Source organism: Tenebrio molitor, chromosome 1 (assembly GCF_963966145.1).
Source record: "Tenebrio molitor chromosome 1, icTenMoli1.1, whole genome shotgun sequence".
Lineage (NCBI taxonomy): Eukaryota > Metazoa > Arthropoda > Insecta > Coleoptera > Tenebrionidae > Tenebrio > Tenebrio molitor.
In genome coordinates this window covers 9,544,067-9,563,829 of record NC_091046.1, presented here as the reverse complement: position 1 = coordinate 9,563,829, position 19,763 = coordinate 9,544,067, and the positions used below count along the sequence as shown (strand labels likewise).

General features: G+C 34.3%; 3 protein-coding genes across 4 annotated transcripts in view; all 3 read left to right on the top strand.

Moving 5' to 3' along the window:
• Nucleotides 1-12,108, top strand: part of fw (furrowed) — a 33,329-nt gene extending 21,221 nt beyond the window's left edge. Inside the window, exons 4-17 of the mRNA XM_069046402.1 lie at nucleotides 644-766; nucleotides 1,599-1,889; nucleotides 5,479-5,628; nucleotides 8,939-9,115; nucleotides 9,170-9,468; nucleotides 9,521-9,755; nucleotides 9,812-9,985; nucleotides 10,037-10,216; nucleotides 10,267-10,506; nucleotides 10,562-10,741; nucleotides 10,796-10,969; nucleotides 11,025-11,201; nucleotides 11,257-11,365; nucleotides 11,420-12,108. Of these exons, the coding sequence (XP_068902503.1) occupies nucleotides 644-766; nucleotides 1,599-1,889; nucleotides 5,479-5,628; nucleotides 8,939-9,115; nucleotides 9,170-9,468; nucleotides 9,521-9,755; nucleotides 9,812-9,985; nucleotides 10,037-10,216; nucleotides 10,267-10,506; nucleotides 10,562-10,741; nucleotides 10,796-10,969; nucleotides 11,025-11,201; nucleotides 11,257-11,365; nucleotides 11,420-11,696 (2,786 nt within the window). The 3' untranslated portion in view covers nucleotides 11,697-12,108. The remainder of the gene's footprint in view (nucleotides 1-643; nucleotides 767-1,598; nucleotides 1,890-5,478; nucleotides 5,629-8,938; nucleotides 9,116-9,169; nucleotides 9,469-9,520; nucleotides 9,756-9,811; nucleotides 9,986-10,036; nucleotides 10,217-10,266; nucleotides 10,507-10,561; nucleotides 10,742-10,795; nucleotides 10,970-11,024; nucleotides 11,202-11,256; nucleotides 11,366-11,419) is intronic.
• Nucleotides 12,109-17,546: 5,438 nt separating this feature from the next.
• On the top strand, nucleotides 17,547-18,621 carry sqh (Myosin regulatory light chain sqh). The gene is made up of 3 exons (XM_069052187.1): nucleotides 17,547-17,705; nucleotides 17,856-18,048; nucleotides 18,103-18,621. The coding sequence occupies exons 2-3, from the start codon at nucleotides 17,859-17,861 to the stop codon at nucleotides 18,435-18,437; spliced, it is 525 nt and encodes a 174-aa protein (XP_068908288.1). The 5' UTR covers nucleotides 17,547-17,705; nucleotides 17,856-17,858; the 3' UTR covers nucleotides 18,438-18,621.
• A 730-nt stretch (nucleotides 18,622-19,351) lies between these two features.
• Nucleotides 19,352-19,763, top strand: part of LOC138141449 (protein bric-a-brac 1-like) — a 289,292-nt gene continuing 288,880 nt past the window's right edge. For both annotated transcript variants that reach the window (XM_069062164.1, XM_069062162.1), the window contains exon 1: nucleotides 19,352-19,528. The gene's annotated coding sequence lies outside the window, so the exon portion shown is untranslated. The remainder of the gene's footprint in view (nucleotides 19,529-19,763) is intronic.

The window sequence follows — 19,763 nt, the reverse complement described above, 5'->3', positions numbered from 1 at the left end:
ATTTTACAACCAACAATCATTCGTAGTGCGAATATGAGTAATATGACGAAAAGAGTGTCAGCGTTCTGTAAAGATAAAAGTGGCATAAAACGACTTTCTAGCATGTCTCCAAAATGGCACATTGTATATTTTAATTCAGTCCATCTAGTTCACAAAAGTTATAGATTCCAAGGAGATTTAATAATTTAAAACGCATTTTTAAGTTTTTGTAAAAAGCTAAACTTCGTTTTAAGTTTATCTATTTCATTTTTATTTAAACATTTATTCAAGTTTTGAACACTGGACTCAGTCCCAAATTCCATTTCAAAGTCATTCTATATTAGTGCATAATTATCACAAAACAAGTTTATTCATGGTGGTCTGCGTTTTTCCAAACTTCTGTCCGGACAGTGATGTCCGAATTAATTTCAGAAACGACAACCGTGAAAATCCCAAATTAGAAACGATAATTTTGCGTTAAATTCTTTTTTCACAATGTAAAAACGAAAGTCGGTTCAGGTTGCGAATTATGGCTTGACAAATATTATGAAAGCAAATGTTGTACCTATTCACTGAATACGAAATCTGTTCCGGCTCTGCTTCAATCTTATTTATTATTCATTTCGTGCGGTACACTAACCAGACTTAACATTTTCTTTTGCAGACGAAGGAGTAACGAAAACGTTTACCTGTGCACGAGTTTTAACGGGACAATACGTTTTCCTCCAGTTGGTGGGTGTCGAAGGATCTTTGTCGCTCTGCGAAGTTGAAGTTTTCACAACCGATGGTAAGTCTGTTCCAGCTGGAAAACGATCAGCTCATGCTGCATCCGCAGTGACTTCATTTTATTAAGTCATAATAGGAGATTCAAAAGATAGATTTAATCTGCATTTAGATTGTATTTATTTCTGCATTACAATGGTAATGTAATTGTAGCCGAGTGTGAAGCACACATTTAACGTAATTTAAATGAATAAGTAGATAATATTTTACAAGAAATATATGCAGACATGTCAAACCAAAGGATGTTTCACATGACACCGTATCTGCTTGGTCGGAGGTTACCTCACTACCAACAACACTACTACACAACTTCTGTCAGTGTCATTCTTCTAATCTTCTGCCATTGAGGCGTGAGGACAGCTGATATTGCCTCTTGTTTGTCTTATAAGTCCAGTAACAATTTCGACATGGTCATGGTTTTAAAATTGAATTCTTATTGCTCAGTTATCGCTTTCAACGAAGGTAGTTCTCGCTTTCATTTTTCATTGCATTAACAGCATTGTAATTAGAAGCATCTAAATGGAAGAAGCACACGAACGGAAATATTCCATTGTTGTTAATAACGAATGTTAACACAATTTAACAATGAAACCGATTTGATACAGTTCCCAGTATTGTTCTTTTCGAAAAATGAAAATTTTTGCTCATCGGCAACCGTACTAAATTCGGAATTAACTCTGGACCAGTCATTTTACGCACTGCTGCTCTGATCGCTTCTCGGATGGGCAAGAAGTGCTGATTTAAATACAACAAAATTGGAAATACCGTTGCGACTTCCTTTTACCACAAAAACTGGATGGGGCAACAACGAGGTTTAAAACTGATGTTTTTTGCAGAGTTTTCCGTGGACCGGTGCGCCCCCAGAGGGGCTGCCGAAGACGTCCAGTTAGCGGCGTTCGCAAGAACTTGCTACGAATTCGGGGTCTCGCGTGGTGGTTCTTTTGCAGAGGCGCGAAGCTACTGCAAGAGCCATAACGGGGACCTAGTGCATGGAATGAGCGCCGGAGCGACTTCGTTTCTTTACGCGGAACTGGAGAGGAGGAAGCCCATGTTGAAAACCCAACTGGTTTGGATTGGTGCCCAAAAGGAGCCAGGGATAACGTCGAGAATATGGAAATGGGTTAATGGTGAGTCGATGACTGCGTGAATGCGTATTTCTCTCTTTCGGTTATATAAACATCCGTTAGATAGGACAATTGCCGTGAGAATAAGTTGTTGCAAATATTGAATAGAAGAGTTATTTTAAAACGACATGATTGCATGGTTTTCAAGGTTGTGGTTATTCAAAATAAATGCATTCTGATGGTACCTACTTAAAAATATAACAATTATGTACTGCCGTCTAAAATTGTGAGTGGTATTGTAACTGCAGGTGAATTCGCAAAAAGTACCTACTCATATTTCCTTTCGAGGAAATATCAACAAACACTTAATGATGCAGGAAAAAAGAGAAAAAATCCTAAATGACAAGGACTCTGGAATCGATTTCGTTTATTAGAAATCTTGGTTGAGATTTTGCAACAAAACGACTCGGACTTACTCTCTCATGATTAAATTTTACTTCGTTACAACTTTTTCAAGATTCTTGACAGGATCGGTTTATTTATTCGACGGTGAGAAAGTGATTCACGGTTTGACCCCTCACAAAGTGTTTCACTTTTTCCAACGATTTTAATAAGTGTGCTACAAAATCATAGTGAAGGGAACCGAAGCCCACTCGTTAATTATTAGCCATTAAAATAAATATTTGGGATGCGTGTAAAAATTATAAATGTTATTGGCATTTGGGGAATATTTTTGACATAATTAATATCATTTCAGTTAAATTAATAAATATCACCGCTGGGAAAAGGAACATATCTTGTGATTTGTGGCGGCAATTAACAAATTAATGCGTCGGTTATTAGTAAACAATATTTTGTAGTTAAGAAGAGAAATTTACGGAAAAAAAAAGAAATTATTAGATATATTATGTATTAGAACTCCAACGAAGAATGGTTTTATGGTCTATTCTTCGCTGAATGACATAGCTCATTCAAGAGTATCAAATAAATTTTACAAATACCAGATAAAGTTTTAAAATCAATGAAAGTACAAAAATTGTAACAAACGATTTACCAAATGTTAAAGAAGAAAAAAAAGTAGGTCGATAGTGTAGGCAAGTGCAAACTTGCATGTCTTATATTTGCAGTATTTGCAAAACCGTTTTTGTCTTTGCCTTTTACTTTAGAAATAAAGAAAAAGTTTTAATTTAACGTAAATAACAGACTAAGACAACGATTTTCTTAATAATAATAATGATAACCATTAAAATAATAATAATCATGATATTTTATTTTCTACAAGTAGGTAGATCTACACTCAATTACAGAAAATAATAAAACAATTTATTTATAATTTGTTTAGGGGACTTGCAATAATGAAGAGCTATACTGCAGTAAACAAATTGCATTTGGTAAAACTTTTTTTTTTCTTTATCTTAAATGTAATGTTATTGAAAAGTAAATCGTATATTTAAACCTTATGAAGATTCGATTTCAGAATGAAGATTCTCGATCAATGAGCAAAGATAAGAATATTGATAAGTTAATGTTGAAAGACAAACAAATCAACTTAAATAATTTAATAATAATTTATAAAACATACTTGTAATAATTAAGAACTTGTATCATTTTATAACATGATTTCTAACAATAAGAATTACATATATTTATTTTCGCACGATTGTGTTTTTTCATGTACTTATCAGCGTTGTTGATAGATCATGTAAGCTGCATTTACATAAGTCTGGCTGGTTTCTATAGAAAATAAAAAAGATCAGTGCGGTTATGAAATATTATTATTATTACATATTTCTTTCTTTATTTTGTAAAATCTAAATAAATATTAATTATGTTGTATAAATAATATAAACATAAAAATATAACAGCGCTAATGGTGTTATGTAAAGCATGTAGCAAGCATTTAATAAATAATAACCAAAACAATCTATTTATATAATAAATTGAATATTGTTATAACACATCCCAAATTTAGACATTTTGACTTTTTACTATAACAGAATTTTGAAAAAGTAAAAAAATTCAACTGCGTCGAAAGTATGACATTTTTTTGAACGATCCTACTAGGTAGAACGATATATGCCCGATAGATACAAAATGTTTGCAAAATTGTACGTATGTCTAAAACAGCTGCTCCAATTGGCACCAAATTCACTCTCACTGTAACAAACATTTTTCAAAAAGAAATATTCAAACCTGTGCATTTTTGCAAAAGTTGTCGTGAACGAAAAAATTTCCACAAAATTGTGTAAACTTTCGAAACCACTACTCTGATTGGTACCAAGTAAGGCCTGAAATCCTTACTGAGACAAATATTTTTGCATAATAGTTATTTATTTAACGAGTTCGTGTGTAATTTGGGCTTTTTTTGGCATGAGTGGGCCAGTTTAAAACTCTCGTTTCACTCGAGTTTTAAAGGTCCACGAGTGCCAAAAAAGCGCAAATTACACAAGAACGAGTTGAATACAACGTTTTTTTGTTCGACGAGCCCCCCCAAAGGCTCCAAATGGCTGAAAATCTTTAAAATTAGCTTGACGTTTCGTTCTGACAAGTTGTCAAATTCATCAAAATCCGTTCACACAGGAGAAAATTCTCAAATTCTGACAGTGTCGAACAAAAAAGAAAAATACAAATAGGCGCATTTATGCAAAAGTTATAATGAATGTAAGAAAATTTCACAGACCTACGCGCAGCCAACATGCAGAAAACCACTTTTCTTAAGTTTTGAAGATAGAAAATTAATTTTCTTTATTTTGTGTATACCTAATTAGTTTCAAATCAATCCTCAGTTGAATTATAATTATCATCTTACAAGTTTTTTATTAATGGACAATTGTTTTTTTTTTAAATTCAGTTATTACTATCTCTAGAATCGAAAATAATTTAAATCTTTAATCTTAATAATAGTAGTTTATTTAACGAGTTCGTTTCACTCGCGTTTTAAACTGGCCCACTCGTGCCAAAAAAGCCCAATTTACACAAGAACGAGTTGAATACAAGGTTTTTTTGTTCGACGAGCCCCTTAAAGGCTCAAAATCGTTTAAAATCTTTAAAATTAGCTTGACGTTTCGTTTTGACAAGTTGTCAAAATATCAAAATCCGTTCACACAGGAGAAAATTCTCAAATTTTTGACAGTGTCGAACAAAAACTCCTATTACCACACTTAAGAATATTTCGTTTTAAATTAACATTAGCATTACATATTCTTCTTATCAGTATGTTCCTTTTTTCATTGCTAAATTAATTGCTCTATTCATCTGAAAATCCCAGTTTTTAGAATAAAACTTTCACACGTACCTACCATTCAAGCCGCAAGTTTTAATTTTAACATTTTTAACAATTTACGTATGTTTAAATTTCTAATTACCTCCATTCGTCATTAAAATACAAGGTAGTTATTTTAACGGCCGTGTTGCCAAATGTTTATGCTGATTTCCGAAATGAATTGTTAAATTATTCAACAGGCACAAATTATAATTTTCTTCTTCACTTTTCACCAAATGCAATAAAAACGTGTTTAATAATATCATAAAATCAAAAGCCAATAAACAACTGGCTTTTTTATTTCGAGGTGTCTGTTTCGTATTGTTTTCTTTTCAAATTGTGAACTGTAATTACAAATGTTAACTAGTTTTTCTTTTGCTAATCTTGTAGGTGACTTGGTGCAGCGCCCAGCGTGGGGGAAGGATCAACCAAACAATTATAACGGTGAACAGAACTGCGTAGTCCTCGATGGTGGACGAGGATGGCTGTGGAATGATGTGGGTTGTAATCTCGACTATCTGCCATGGATCTGCCAGCATTGTAAGTATTAACACAAATGGAACAGTTTCCATCATAAGTCGGACAGTTTTTTGGAGGGAAGAAAGTCCACTTCCTGTCTAAGAACAATCGAGAAAACAGAGACGTGATTATAAATCGCGCTTAAACATAATCAGTAGTTTCCCTTAACTATTAAAAATTAAACACAACAGTATGTAGGTTGCGAGTTATGTTAATTACACATATCGATTAGTCTTAACTGTTCTTATGATTCTTACATTTTCTCTTCGACAGATTTAATTGCGCCGATTAATTCACAGGATTATAATTAGTACAAACGCAAACAACTGAAGATAAACAAAGATATTACTCAGGAATGCACAGCTATGACGAAACGCCACAGATCTGATTACAATTAAACAATGACTCCTTCCCAAAAACTCTTTCTTAGCCAAATTTGAACCTCCACGTAATTCGGCAATTGTCAAGTAGTGTAACTGAAGACCTGTTATTAGACTGTAGTTTAAATTAATGATTAAATGACACGCACTCGTTTTAAGCAGAAAAAATCTATTGTTTTACAACCTTATGAAGGATGTCGGTGTTACTTCATCGCTTGAATATTCAAAAGTTCTTGAAGCGTGGTAATTTAGGCGGTACCTAATAATGAACAATAACCCGCTTTGAACTTCATAAGCTTAATTACCGACCAAAATTCCCGGATACGCCAGACACAAAGGTGTCAAAAAATAATTCACTTTTTAGCGAAACTAGGAAATTTCCTAATGTGTTTTGCTATTTTGGTGTCACAATGAAGATTTTACGACACTGAAAACAATTGCACAAAGTTCAATTTTATAGCATCGGTTCTAGTGATTGTTGAATATGGGGTTGGTATTGATAGTAAATGTCAGTGTTAAATGTGATGTCATTTGAATCTGAATCCATGTTTTGGATCAAAATAAACTATTAAGGGGGTAGATGATTATTGTAACAACATTTGGGAGACTATTTGAAATTTAATTTGCAATGAAATGACATTGCTTCGTCAATACCAACCCAATTCCATTAAAATAAAAGTCACTAAATAATTACTTTATATTTTTTAAATTAAATTAATGAAGCCAAAATAGAAAAAATAGCGTGTTACACTCGTTTCATAAGACATGTTGTCGAACTCGTTCCTTTAGAGCTGTCTTGTGCAACTCGTATAACAATACCGGGTGATTCAGATTGGTATTCGCGCCCCTATATTTTTTTTATTTGAAGAAAAAAGTATAGCAAACCCTATATATTTGTAAATCGCTTATAAAACTACAATTGATGACGTTGTCAAATCTTCTCTACGATGACATATGTCAAAGTTAAGACAGTCAACTTTTTTTTTTAAATAGTACATTACATTTCTTAGTCTATTCTTGTAAAGCTTTTTTTTCTACATTTGAATGTGTAAAAAAAGTTGACACTTGCAATAGGAAAAAATCGAGAAAAAAAATAAAATATGATTTAATTTATTCGAAAGTGTTATTTTCTAAAAAATGCTAGTTAGCCATGGAGACAATTGAATTTTGACATTAATAGCGTCAATTATTAAAGTACCTTCATTTAAATAAATAATTATGATATAACATCTGGCTTCGAAACCTAACTTCTTCCTGACTATACCGCTTTAAATGCATACACGATGAAAATATTGGGTGATTCAAAATGATTGTGGCCAAGTATGGCAACTATGTAGGAAAATTTATGTGGCAACTGTGTGAATGGGGTAGAGTTGACATTTGTATGACATTTCATAAGCGTGCATTTGATTTTTTCAATTCCATTACACATTGATTTGACAACTTACAAAATTGCGCGACTATGAACTGTCAAGGAAATGTCAACTCTACCCTATCCACACAGTTGCCACGTAAATTTTCGTACATAGTTGCCATAATTGGCCACAATCATTTTGAATCACCCAATATGTTGTTGAATTTTGATAGTGCATGAATGGCATGATGAGTCTTGGGAATCGTATTCGAATTATTCGAATATTAGAATAGGTGACTATGTAAAATTCGAATGTGTAAATTCTAATATTCGAATAAAGTAAATTCAAGATGTCAAATAATTTTATTTTTTGGCTATGTAATTCTTAAAATAGTGAGATGCAGGGAACCAACATAACGCGAATTTAGCATAGTAAATTCAGTATGGATTTGGTATTTCGTCCGAGTCTCAGTTTTCTGGCCGAGGCGCACCCGAGGCTTGAAAACAAACAAGATCAAATCATTTTATTTTTTGGCTACGTGGTTGTCTTGTAAATAGTGACATGCAGGGAACCAACATAATGCGAATTTACAAATGTTTGGCTTACTAGCTCTTTTTAGAAAATAAAGCTTTCGAATAAATTAAATCATATTTTATTATTTTTCTCGATTTTTTTCTGATGTAAGTGCCAACTTTGTTTACACATTCAAATGTAGAAAAAAAAGCTTTACAAGAATAGGCTAAGAAATGTATAGTGTACTATTTAAGAAAAAAAGTTGACTGTCTTAACTTTGACATATGTCATCGTAGAGAAGATTTGACCACATCATCTATTGTAGTTTCACAAGCGATTTACAAATATATATGGTTTGCTATACTTTTTTCTTAAAACAAAAAAGATGTAGGGCCGCGAATACCAAACTGAATCACCCGGTATATGTACTATTATTGAAAAATGTCTTCAGATGACGCAGCTAAAAATAAAAAAACAGCACTCGCGCTTTTATTTTCTGTGTAATTTCCACCCACCAATGCTTCAATGTGAGTCATTACATTTTTTCATAATTACTTTTATTACTAGCTCGGTGTTACGGAGATGACTCCCTTTATTCATTACCAACGAACCCTGCAGTTTATTTACATGTTCCGCTTCACAGAGTGATTTTCTATTATTGACGGCAACATGTAAACTACTGTTAAATTTAAATGGCATGCGTTATTGTAACAGTACACAAAAACTAATTACACAAGTTGACTACCTAATTAAATCAATTATTCTTGTACATATTAATTGCGATCAATAAAGCCTTTATAAAGGTTCACAGAGAAGTAAAAGTCTACACGTCTACCGTTCTGGGGCAAGCTTAAATTTAAAGTAGGGAAAGTATGAAGTGATTTGAATTGTTAGTGTGAACTTTTCCGATTAAAAATGAACGAGAACCTTCGTTGTTGGTTCACCACGCCCAAGCACGATAATGAGAACATAATCTGCCGCAATATAGACACAACTGTGGAACTAACTAAATGCCAACATTTTTAACATTAACAATAAAATGTATGCCGGTCACAGTTTACTAATTTGATAACATGTCATTAGCACCGTCTTCGTGCGGCAGTCCCGATAAGCAAATCAACACGACCATCAAAGGAAGCAATTACAACGTCGGCTCGACCATTGAATATGAATGTCCAGAGGGTCACATGTTGGTGGGCGAAGGCACAAGATCTTGCGGAATGGAGGGCTTCTGGTCCGGAAAGGCTCCATCGTGCAAATGTAACAAACGTAAAACTAGTCCAAGAGATTTATTACAGTGTTTTTGACCAACAGACTTAAACTGCGAGGCTTTACCAAATCTAGAGCACGGTTCTGTTGTACTAAAAGATAAGAGAACGACGTATGGGGCTCGAGCTCTCTACACCTGCCACGAGAACTACACCCTCATTGGCCACGAGTTACGCACCTGCGGTGAGAATGGCACTTGGACCAACTCGACTCCGCAGTGTTTGTTCGATTGGTGTCCAGATCCTCCTTCTATCAACGGTGGAATTGTCAAGACTTCGGGTCATCGTGCTGGGGACACCGCCATTTATTCATGTCAATCAGGATTCATACTGTTTGGACAAGGAGTGAGTCAGTTGTCCCATTTGGGGGAGTTTTATCACCATAAAAAATTCCCAGGTGTTGTCTTGTGAGTTGGGAGGTCAGTGGTCGGGTAAAGCTCCATCCTGCAAATTCGTCGATTGTGGGGCGCCCCCTAACATTGACAACGGACGATACGACTTAACCAACGGAACCACAACAGTGGAAAGTCTTGTCGAGTACAGCTGTGGAGAGGATTATTGGCTAGATGGGCAAAAGACGCAGAAGTGCACGCGGGAAGGCAAATGGTCAGCAGATGCGCCATCTTGTGAACGTAGATCCATACAATCCGGTACCACCACCTACTACTGACACATTTTTGTTTTGTAGTGATTACATGTGAAGAACCTGATGTGCCTTCTGGAAGTTACGTTGTAGGCTACGACTTTAACATACATTCATCCATAGAATATCACTGCGAAGTTGGTCACGTGTTGCGTGGCGAACCAATCCATACTTGTACGAGAGAGGGAGAATGGTCCGGTACCACTCCCACTTGCGAATGTGAGTTACTCTACTAAAGCATGGTTCATAATTTTTGAGTTTCAATTTCAGTTATCGACTGCGGTAAAGTTCCTACGATGCTGTACGGCACCGTCAATTACGTTAATGATACTACATATCTAGACAGCGAAATAGCATACAGTTGTACCAAAAATTATAGATTGAGTGGTGTCCCAAGGAGACGATGTTTACAGAACAAACAGTGGAGTGATTCGCCGCCAAAATGCGAAGGTGAACACTACGACATTTAATTGTGTTTTGTGTAAAATCCTGTTTTGCAGAAATAAGATGTCCTGAACCCATCTTAGCCGAACATAGCATATTGTCAGTAACAGGAAATGACAGAATGTACGGACGAACGCTGATCAGGACAGCGGAATCGTCTAATGTTGCTTCCACGACATACAAGATCGGAGCTTTGGTAAAATATAGATGCGAGAGAGGGTACAAAGTGATAGGGGAGCCTCTAAGCACCTGTGAAGATACAGGACAGTGGAGTGGCGCTGTTCCTCAGTGTGTCTGTAAGTACCATTACGTCTCGACAGTTTTATTTTCTTATTTGTTGATCATCGACAGATGTGGACTGTCGCAATCCTGAGAATGTGGAAAATGGTAAAGTTACTTTAGCATCAAATGCAACATATTACGGTGCGCTGGCACTGTACGCTTGCGACAAAAACTTTGAATTGGATGGAGTTTCGAGACGATTGTGTCTTGAGAATGGTACTTGGAGTTCAGACACTCCAGCCTGTAGAGGTACACTTTACCCCCATCAACTCAATCAATTTTGACTCACCATTGTTATTACAGAAATTCAATGCAAAGATCCTGATAGTCTAGAAGGCATGTCTTTCAAAGTTAGCACACACAGTGTTGGTGGAATCGCTGTGTATTCGTGTCCTAGAGGTTACATAATGCAAGGAAATTCAACTAGGAGTTGCTTAAAGAAAGGTGTTTGGAGTGGACAGTCGCCATCTTGTACTGGTACTGAAAAAAAGGATTACTTGGAGAAGGATTTAAAATTTAAAAATTGTTTCAGCCGTCGATTGTAAACATCCTGGTACTATCGAGAACGGACGGGTGATTGTTATGAACGGTACCACCTACAACAGTGCCATTGAGTACCACTGTATTCCAAACTATGAAAGAATAGGACCATATTTGAGGAAATGTATGGACAATGGAGACTGGTCTGGTGAAGAACCGCGATGTGAAAGTGAGTAGATGTGTAGAATAGGAGTGTTAATAGATATTGATGAATTTATTTGTAGTGGGCACTGGAGAACCTCAAGAAACTTCCAACCTGGGTACCAGTATTGGTATTGGAGCAGGAGTTGTCGTGTTCCTTTTGATTCTATTAGGAATAATTTATTTAAAATTGTGAGTTAGAATCTTGGGGAAACGGAGAAAAGGGATAATAATTTTGATTCGTAGACGAAAACCGATACCAGTGAAGAACACGGAAAATGTGGAAGGAGCAGAACGCAAAGAAGACCGAAATGCAGCCGTCATGAGTTACGCTACTTTGAGCGACAGAAATGGTTACACACACACGCACCTACCGCCAAATATTTATGAGAACATTCACGACGAAAATATGTATGATGCTCCTTATGAAGAAACGAGCCGCGATAGCGGGACGTACGAACCTGAACCGATAGGAAGGTCAAATGGAAATATGGTTACCATTAATGGCGTTTCTGTACGATGAGAAAAATCTTCATCGTGAAAATCGAACTGAACCAATAGGACACTACCAAAACAATGAAACCTAGATGTTGCTTATAGAGATTTTTTTATGTTTAATGGTTTTTAATTTAAATGGTATTTGTCAGATCGAATTATAAGAGTTAGCGGTATTGTCGTCACTTAATTTGTGCAAATTATTTAATGATAGTTTCTGGTCTGCATATAAATATAATTTAAATTAAAAATTATTCACCTTGTTGTAAATTACTTGTGTGTGAGGTGATTATAGTGTTTTATCATAATGGATGCGTGTATTGAGCGGTTGGTTGTGAATTTAAATTGTTGAGATTTATGTAAATACTCATTTTTGTAATAAAAATCTAGACTTAATGTAATGTAGATAATACGACAAGATAATAAAAATGTGTACGATACATTTTTTAACCCTGAACTCTCCCCATATCAACTTTCACATGTCCTTATGGTGTGTAGGTACTTTTTCATACAAACACTAGTAAATCTAAAAAATTGTTTGGTCTGTTTTTGTCAACTTACATATTTCTTAATAAAAAAAATGTTAAAGATTCCAAATGGTCCAGTCCTAGACTTTCTCCGTACTGAAACCTAATTGAAAACTTACGATGCTGACTATCAAGAAAGATTTGATGTTAACGCCAAATCATAGAAAAATTAAATGTTACATTAGAAAGGCACGGAATGAAATTCATCAGAATTTATAGCCAAGTCTTTTACAATTCAGAATATACTGTCAGTTAATTTTATTATATTTTTAAATAAAACTTTTTCACTCAAAACGTGAATTTTTATCTGCTCCAATTCGGACAAAAACTGACCTATAATAGTATATTATGTTATGAGGAGCAAAAATGAAGTTTTATGTGCTGTGGCTGGTAGATTGGCTGCCGAACGCAGTGAGGCAGACAAACCAGCCAAAGCACATAAAACCATTTTTGCTCCGGATAACATATACTATTTTTTCTTCAAACCTTCATAACAAATTATTTAAGACATGTTAAGAAACCAGGTAGGAATTTCAAATGATTTAGCTAGTTTACTTTACTGCCACTCATCAGCGGAGATAATAACTTCACGGACGCCCTCAGCGGAGATAATAACTTTATCTGCCGCTCGTCAGCTCGTTAGATGCCATGACAATGAAGTGACACTTTAGCATTATCAATGCAGCAGGATAATGTCATAATTTACGGACGTTTGAAGAAAAACATACTTTTTAGTAGTCATATACCTACCTACCTTAAATTTAATATTTTAACTTTGATTTTAATTAATTTTCCATATTGACAGAATTATGCTTATGCCTAGCAAGTAGATATTTTAAGTAGGTACATTAAAATATCAATCAAGTACACACTGTTGCTGCAAAATATAGCCATATATATAATATAAATTTTATTATAGTGAAAGCAAATCATCTCAACCAGTTCTTAAAATTTAAATGATGTAATGTACGTAACACGACGGTAACACGAGTGATAATGAGCCCGACGGAATTGAAAATGCAACATACAATATTTTTCCAAAAAAAGCTGGATAATGAAATTAAAGTATCCAACTTTTTTTGGAAACTTCCAAAAAAAGCTGGATACTTTAATTTCATTATCCAGCTTTTTTTGGAAATGTATTGTGGGTTGTACTTTCAATTCCGTCTAACAACAACCTTCCTGTTCATATTTTTGTAAGTGTTTTTGATATTTTTTCCTGAAAGTGGGTACTTGATTTGTCTTGTGCTCACAATGATCAATGAGATGTCATCTACCTACCCCTGACACAAAAAATTTATCATTTTAAAAAAAATCAGAAAAGGCTGAAAATGTTGGCGGATTTCTAAAAGAGCGCCATTAATTAATAAGAGTTTATATGTGCGACTCGATCCAAGTCCCCATGAATCATTTGGCAAAAATCATGGTTTTTAAAAAAAATTGCAAATATTACTTTAATAAGTAGATTATCATAATATAATAAGAACAATGCTGTCTATTGTATACCTTTGTAACACTGCACCGACAACCCTACTAATAGGGTACCCTTTAATCCCTAAGCTCTAAATTGCTAACCGTATTGTGTGTTGCCTATTTGCTGAAAATATACATAAAATTTATTTCCTTTTTTAATGAAATATACAAAAAAGGTTTGAAATAAAGAAAAATTTACTTCCAAGGCGACCTGTAGATTTGCTTCCTCTATCCATTGACCTCAAGTTTAGGCCAAAATTGTTTACAATAGTGGATATATTGTGCAATAAAAAAATTTGGATTTTATTTTTTTACTAAAAAGCTGATAAATTTAACCGAAAAGCAATCCCAGAGCGACCTAGAGATACACATTAGGATTAGTTAAGTGTATCGTGAATCGCTTCAAATATCTTTATGAAGCTATAATTTTGCAATAAAAAATCAGTATTTTGCGGCCCCTGTATAGAATAGCCTTAAGTTTAGTATCAGGGTATAGGTGTGCTTGCAATGTTTATATGAGAAAAGACAATGGTAGGCAACACACTATTCAACGTAGAAAGAAAAGATTTCCAGCAAATGTCTGTACCTTTGTGGATGAAAATTGCTTTAGAGATATTGGGCCGTATGATTTCCCTTTCATTAAAGTTAAAGAACGTCGTTAAATTGTTTTGTCTCTGTTTAACATAGTGCTTGGCATATACCCTCACTTTGTCTAATCAATTATTTAGCTAAGGAAAGACTTAACGAATGGGAAATCATACGGCCCAATATGTAACAGATTATAAACAGTAGTCTAATATGTGTAACTTTTTAACTCAGATTATTTTGTCAAGTTTTCTTAGTCATTTTCCTATTTTCTCTGCATTTTTTTTCAACAAAAAGGGGATAAAAAATAGGGAAGTTTCCATAAAAAATTGATGTTTCAATAGATAAAATGAGCCTAAAAACAAGTCATTTTCTCATTTTTTTGTGTTTTTGAACAGACTTCAATGGGCTGTTTTTCAAACTCAACAAACTTCAACGAGTAAAACTTGAAAATCGACTCATTTTCCTAAAAAAAATGGATGATTTGGGAAAAACTGAGTTAGAAGTTAGGGGTTAAAAATAAGGGTAAAAAGTCAAATTCAACTTTTTTTTTGATGTTATATTTTAAATACAGGTTTTTGTTGAAAAAAAAAATGCATAGAAAATAGGAAAATGACTAAGAAAACTAGACATAATAATCTGAGTTAAAAAGTTACACATATTAGACTACTATAAACTAGTTTTTTAGACTTTGATTACTCGGAAAATGTTTACCCTATAACATAATTTCCTTTCATTCTGAATTTCGGATTGTATTAATTCAACACGAAACACAAAACCTTTAAGAAGATTTTTTTATCTTCATAAATAATCTCTGTCAAAACTAATACACTTGTTTCAACCGCTGTTGTCGTTGAGGGCCAAATGAAGATAGTACCGTGAGATCATTTAAATTTATAATTAAAGTTGGCTATGACTTTAAAATTAGATTGGCAACACCATTGACAACTTGATTTGGTTTGTCAAAGTGGCACTTCAAAATTCAATACAGAATATGAAACTGTGGCTTGGATACAACTGTTAATTCGCCTTTCATATTGTATTGAATTTTAAATCGTCATTTTGACAATTCAAATCAAGGTGTCAGCGGTGTTGCCAATATAATTTTAAAGTCATAGCCTCCTCTAATTATAAATTTAAATGACCTCACGGTATCAAAATACCTACACATCGTATTAAATACGAGAGATTCTTTTTCTTCTTTATATAGGTAATATAATATTTCAGTGTTAACAACTTTGACATTTTCCAAATAATTTTGTAATTTAGAATCTTTTCATAGAATTCTAAAAAAAATAAAATAAAAATACTTACGTAATTTTCACAACAAATAGAACCATTCTGTCATATATTAGGTTAGTTTAGTTACTTTGGTGTTATAAGGTTGTCACTAGGAGATGAGAGATGGCGTCAGCGCTCTCATGAGGTTCGAGGTACACGAGACATATTTGTCAATCTGTTATGTTTAGTTAAATAAATACTTAAAACACAAAGGCCATCATTCTTGATCATTCTAAATGAGTATATAACACATTCTACATTTTGGTAAAGAGAAATGATCATATTTTCATTATTTCTAATTCTATGACGTACCGATTTGCCTGGGAAGTATAATTAATAAATAATAGGTACTTCTTGTGGGTAAATGTGAAGATGGGTGGGCTTTCTCAATTTTTTTTGCATAAATTATCGGTCGTACTTAACCCTTCTGAAAGTAGTAGGTACCAACTTGTTTTTAAAAATAAAATTTATATCGGGTGTGTCAAAAAGGACGGACAGGCGTTTCAGTAGCATAGCATAACATAGACTCCGATTTTGTACCAAAAACTGCAGCTTTCTGTTAAAGAAAAAACTCTCAGAAAGTGAAAATTAAAATGGCAGTAACGCAATAGATAACTAAAAACTACCGTATGTAGTTGTTATGGTTACATTTTTTTTTCTCTCAGTCGTTGGTCAAAATGCCTAATAACGTTCCCGTTTTTTTTGCAACCAACTGTACTATACTATACAGGATGTCTCAAAATTCGCGAATTCCGAATTCAGAGCGTGGTAGGGAAGGACCCAGTGGAGCTCGAAAAATACTTAGAAAAAAAAATCGCTGTTTCTGAAGAAGATATAAGCACTTTAATTTTATTCAGTACATAGCAGGCTTCATATCCAGTGTGACAAACTACTATTCTAGCTACATTGCCGTTCCATTTTTAAGAAAAATTACAAAAATTGAAGATTCAGATGTTACAATAATAATAATCTACCCCCTTAATAGGTAGTTTATTTCGATCCAAAACATGGATTACGGTTCAAATGACATCACATTTAACATTGAAATTTACTTTCAATACCAATCCCAAATTCAATTATAACTAGAAACGATACTACATATAAAAATTGATCTTTGTGAAACCGTTTTCGGTGTCACAGAATGCTCATTGTGACACTGAAGTAGAAAAATTAATTTTATTTTATTTACTTACAGTACCATAGCTGAGAATGAGAAAACAGATCTGTTTGCTAATAAATTGATATACATATTTACTGAAAATTATGCAAACACTGTAGGTACAGGGAAGGGAAGGAATAATGAGCCCGACGGAATAGAAAATGCAACCCGCAATTCATCAGGAGAAAAACCCGGACATTTACAGCTTTGATGTCCGGCTTTTTGTTGCAATGTATTGTGGGTTGCATTTTCTATTCCGTCGGGCTCATTATTCCTCGTAAATCACCTGTGTATAAGTAGTTTATCAATTCAAAAAATAGAATCGTTATTTTGAGATCAAAAATTTTTAGATTTACTGTAGTAACTACTGCTGTTATAAACTACAATTAATTAATAATATCAAATATCTTACATATGTTCTACAGTACCTACAGTAGGTAGGTACTATTAAATTTGTTTTAACACCTTGTTTGGAATAGGCGAATAAGATAAATTATCATGATCTTCGCTCTGTGGTTCTTATATTACAGATACAATAAGGCTTCATTCGTTAGACTAAAGCGAAATTAAATTCACTACTATATTTGGTGATATGATGAAAACGACCTCATTCCCGTTCGTTTTGTCTTGCGAACTTTTAGTGAATCTATTCTCCATATGTGGTGAAAAAAGGACCAAAACTATATGAAAATTGTTAAATACTAAGTCAAATCACTATCGTATACTAGAATTTAATAAAATTTTAGAATGGTTAAGAAACAACAATAAAAATGCACCGTTAAAAGGTGAACGCCACACTTTTAATTAGTCATTCAAATTAACCGCCTCAATTCTACAATTTGATTGGCCGAAAACTTAGGTGTGGTGTGGAAGGGGTAGGGAATTTTCTGATTCATCGACATCGACACTTCGACAGTTTCTCAACTGTTTTGTTGAAAGTCTAACAGTCAGAAGTTAACAATTTGTTAAATAGTTTAGTTTGTTCGTGTAATTAATCTTTATTTGATCAAACGTAAGTTCCACTTAGATTCCTACGTCTTGACAAATTACAATTGGTTCTAATGTCGAATAATCTCAATATTTGCTCCAACTTTCTCCACCCAAAACACTGTTTGTTTACTTCGATAACGGATGTATTAGTCAAAAACCTAATCTGTTGCAGAAAATGTCTTCAAGGAAAACCGTAAATCGTCGTGGCACAACCAAGAAACGTGCTCAAAGAGCTACCTCAAATGTGTTCGCAATGTTTGATCAGGCTCAAATCGCCGAATTCAAAGAAGCATTTAACATGATTGACCAAAACCACGACGGCTTCGTCGACAAAGAGGACCTCCACGACATGCTCGCGTCCCTAGGTTTACAACAAATATCAATTCTCTAGCAATTAAAATGACATTAACATATTTCAGGAAAGAATCCAACTGATGACTACCTAGATGGCATGATGAACGAGGCCCCTGGTCCAATCAACTTCACAATGTTTTTGACATTGTTCGGAGAAAGATTGCAAGGAACTGATCCAGAAGATGTGATCAAAAATGCATTTGGATGTTTTGATGAAGACAATATGGGAGTGATCAATGAAGAGAGGCTAAGGGAATTGTTGACATCAATGGGTGACAGATTCACTGATGATGAAGTTGATGAGATGTACCGAGAAGCACCCATCAAAAGTGGATTGTTCGATTACGTTGAGTTCACTCGCATCTTGAAGCATGGTGCCAAGGACAAAGATGAGCAATAGTAATTAAACTATTTACATAAATAATGTTATAAGCTATTGGAACATATTTTGTTAGCGTAAACCATGTACATTAATTTTTGGGGCTAAAATCGAACCAATTAGCGATTATAACCATTAATATATTTCATTTTATATTTGAATTTTTACGGACACTAGCAGGTGTCATAAAGTATACTTGCCAGGATGCTGTTATAATTAATTGACCCAACCATCACCATATATTGATCCTTAAAGTCCTTCACTATTACTCTCCAATCTAAAAAGAGACAAACAAATATGTATAAAAATGACAAAATAGAACTTTTTTACAAAAGTTGAGATTTTTAACTTATGTAACAACACTGAAAGGGTACTCATAATGTTGATAATCCTGTATTTTTTTCTATCTAGTTTATGTTTATAGAAAACCGATTCTAGTGTGTTCAGACACTGATTAACTTAAATTTTTCATGATTACATATTCCCTTTTTTTTTCAGTATTCAAGCAATGAAAAATAAGTTTGGTATTGGAAAATGCAAGCGTCAAATACGTTGCGATAGCCCTTTTGAATTTGAAGATTTTTAAGAAGTTAACCAAATCGAAGAAAAAGCTTCTGGCGACCTCTTCACTCCGAGGGCGTAATCGGAAATGTCGATAAAAACGTGTGGTGTAATTCAGCTAGAAGGTTTGTATCTCCGCTGCATCGTTCTCGATTTTTCCGTGTGTATTTGTTTACATAAGTTAATAAACACATGTTAGAACTGTCAAATACCACGTGCTTCTTGTATACACAACAGTTTTATGAAAAAATTAGCGGTTCGCCAAACGCCGGTCGATAAGCTGTGGCGAGAAGCGACCGAATTTTGCCGAAAATCATGGCGTCTTTTTGAACAGAATCAACAAGTCGCGGGCGCCGCGACGACAGCGCCGCTATTTACGACGTTGGCCGCGCCACGACGCGTCCCTCCACCATATCCACCTGTTTTCTTTGCACACCTACTAACAAACGTTCCTACCATGGACAAAAACGTTTTGGTTTCTGTTTAGTTTTCAGTTTATTTATATTTATGTTGTTGTGTGTAGACGTGCTTCTTTATTTTGTTTTGTTGAGGTGAGATTTTTATTTTATTTTGAATTTTATTTGACATTTTGTTTGGGGTCATGAGACGCCCAAGACGCCTATCTTAAGATGTCACAAGGCACTTCCAAAGTTCGCTTATTTAGTTTTTATTTCATTTGTGTTCAGTTCTGCGACGAATTGCGGGTTTGTGTTGCCTTCTATGCGAAAATCGTGGCTTTTGCTGCACCAAAAGTTAGGTTAGGATGAGAGTTTATTTACGTTCCTC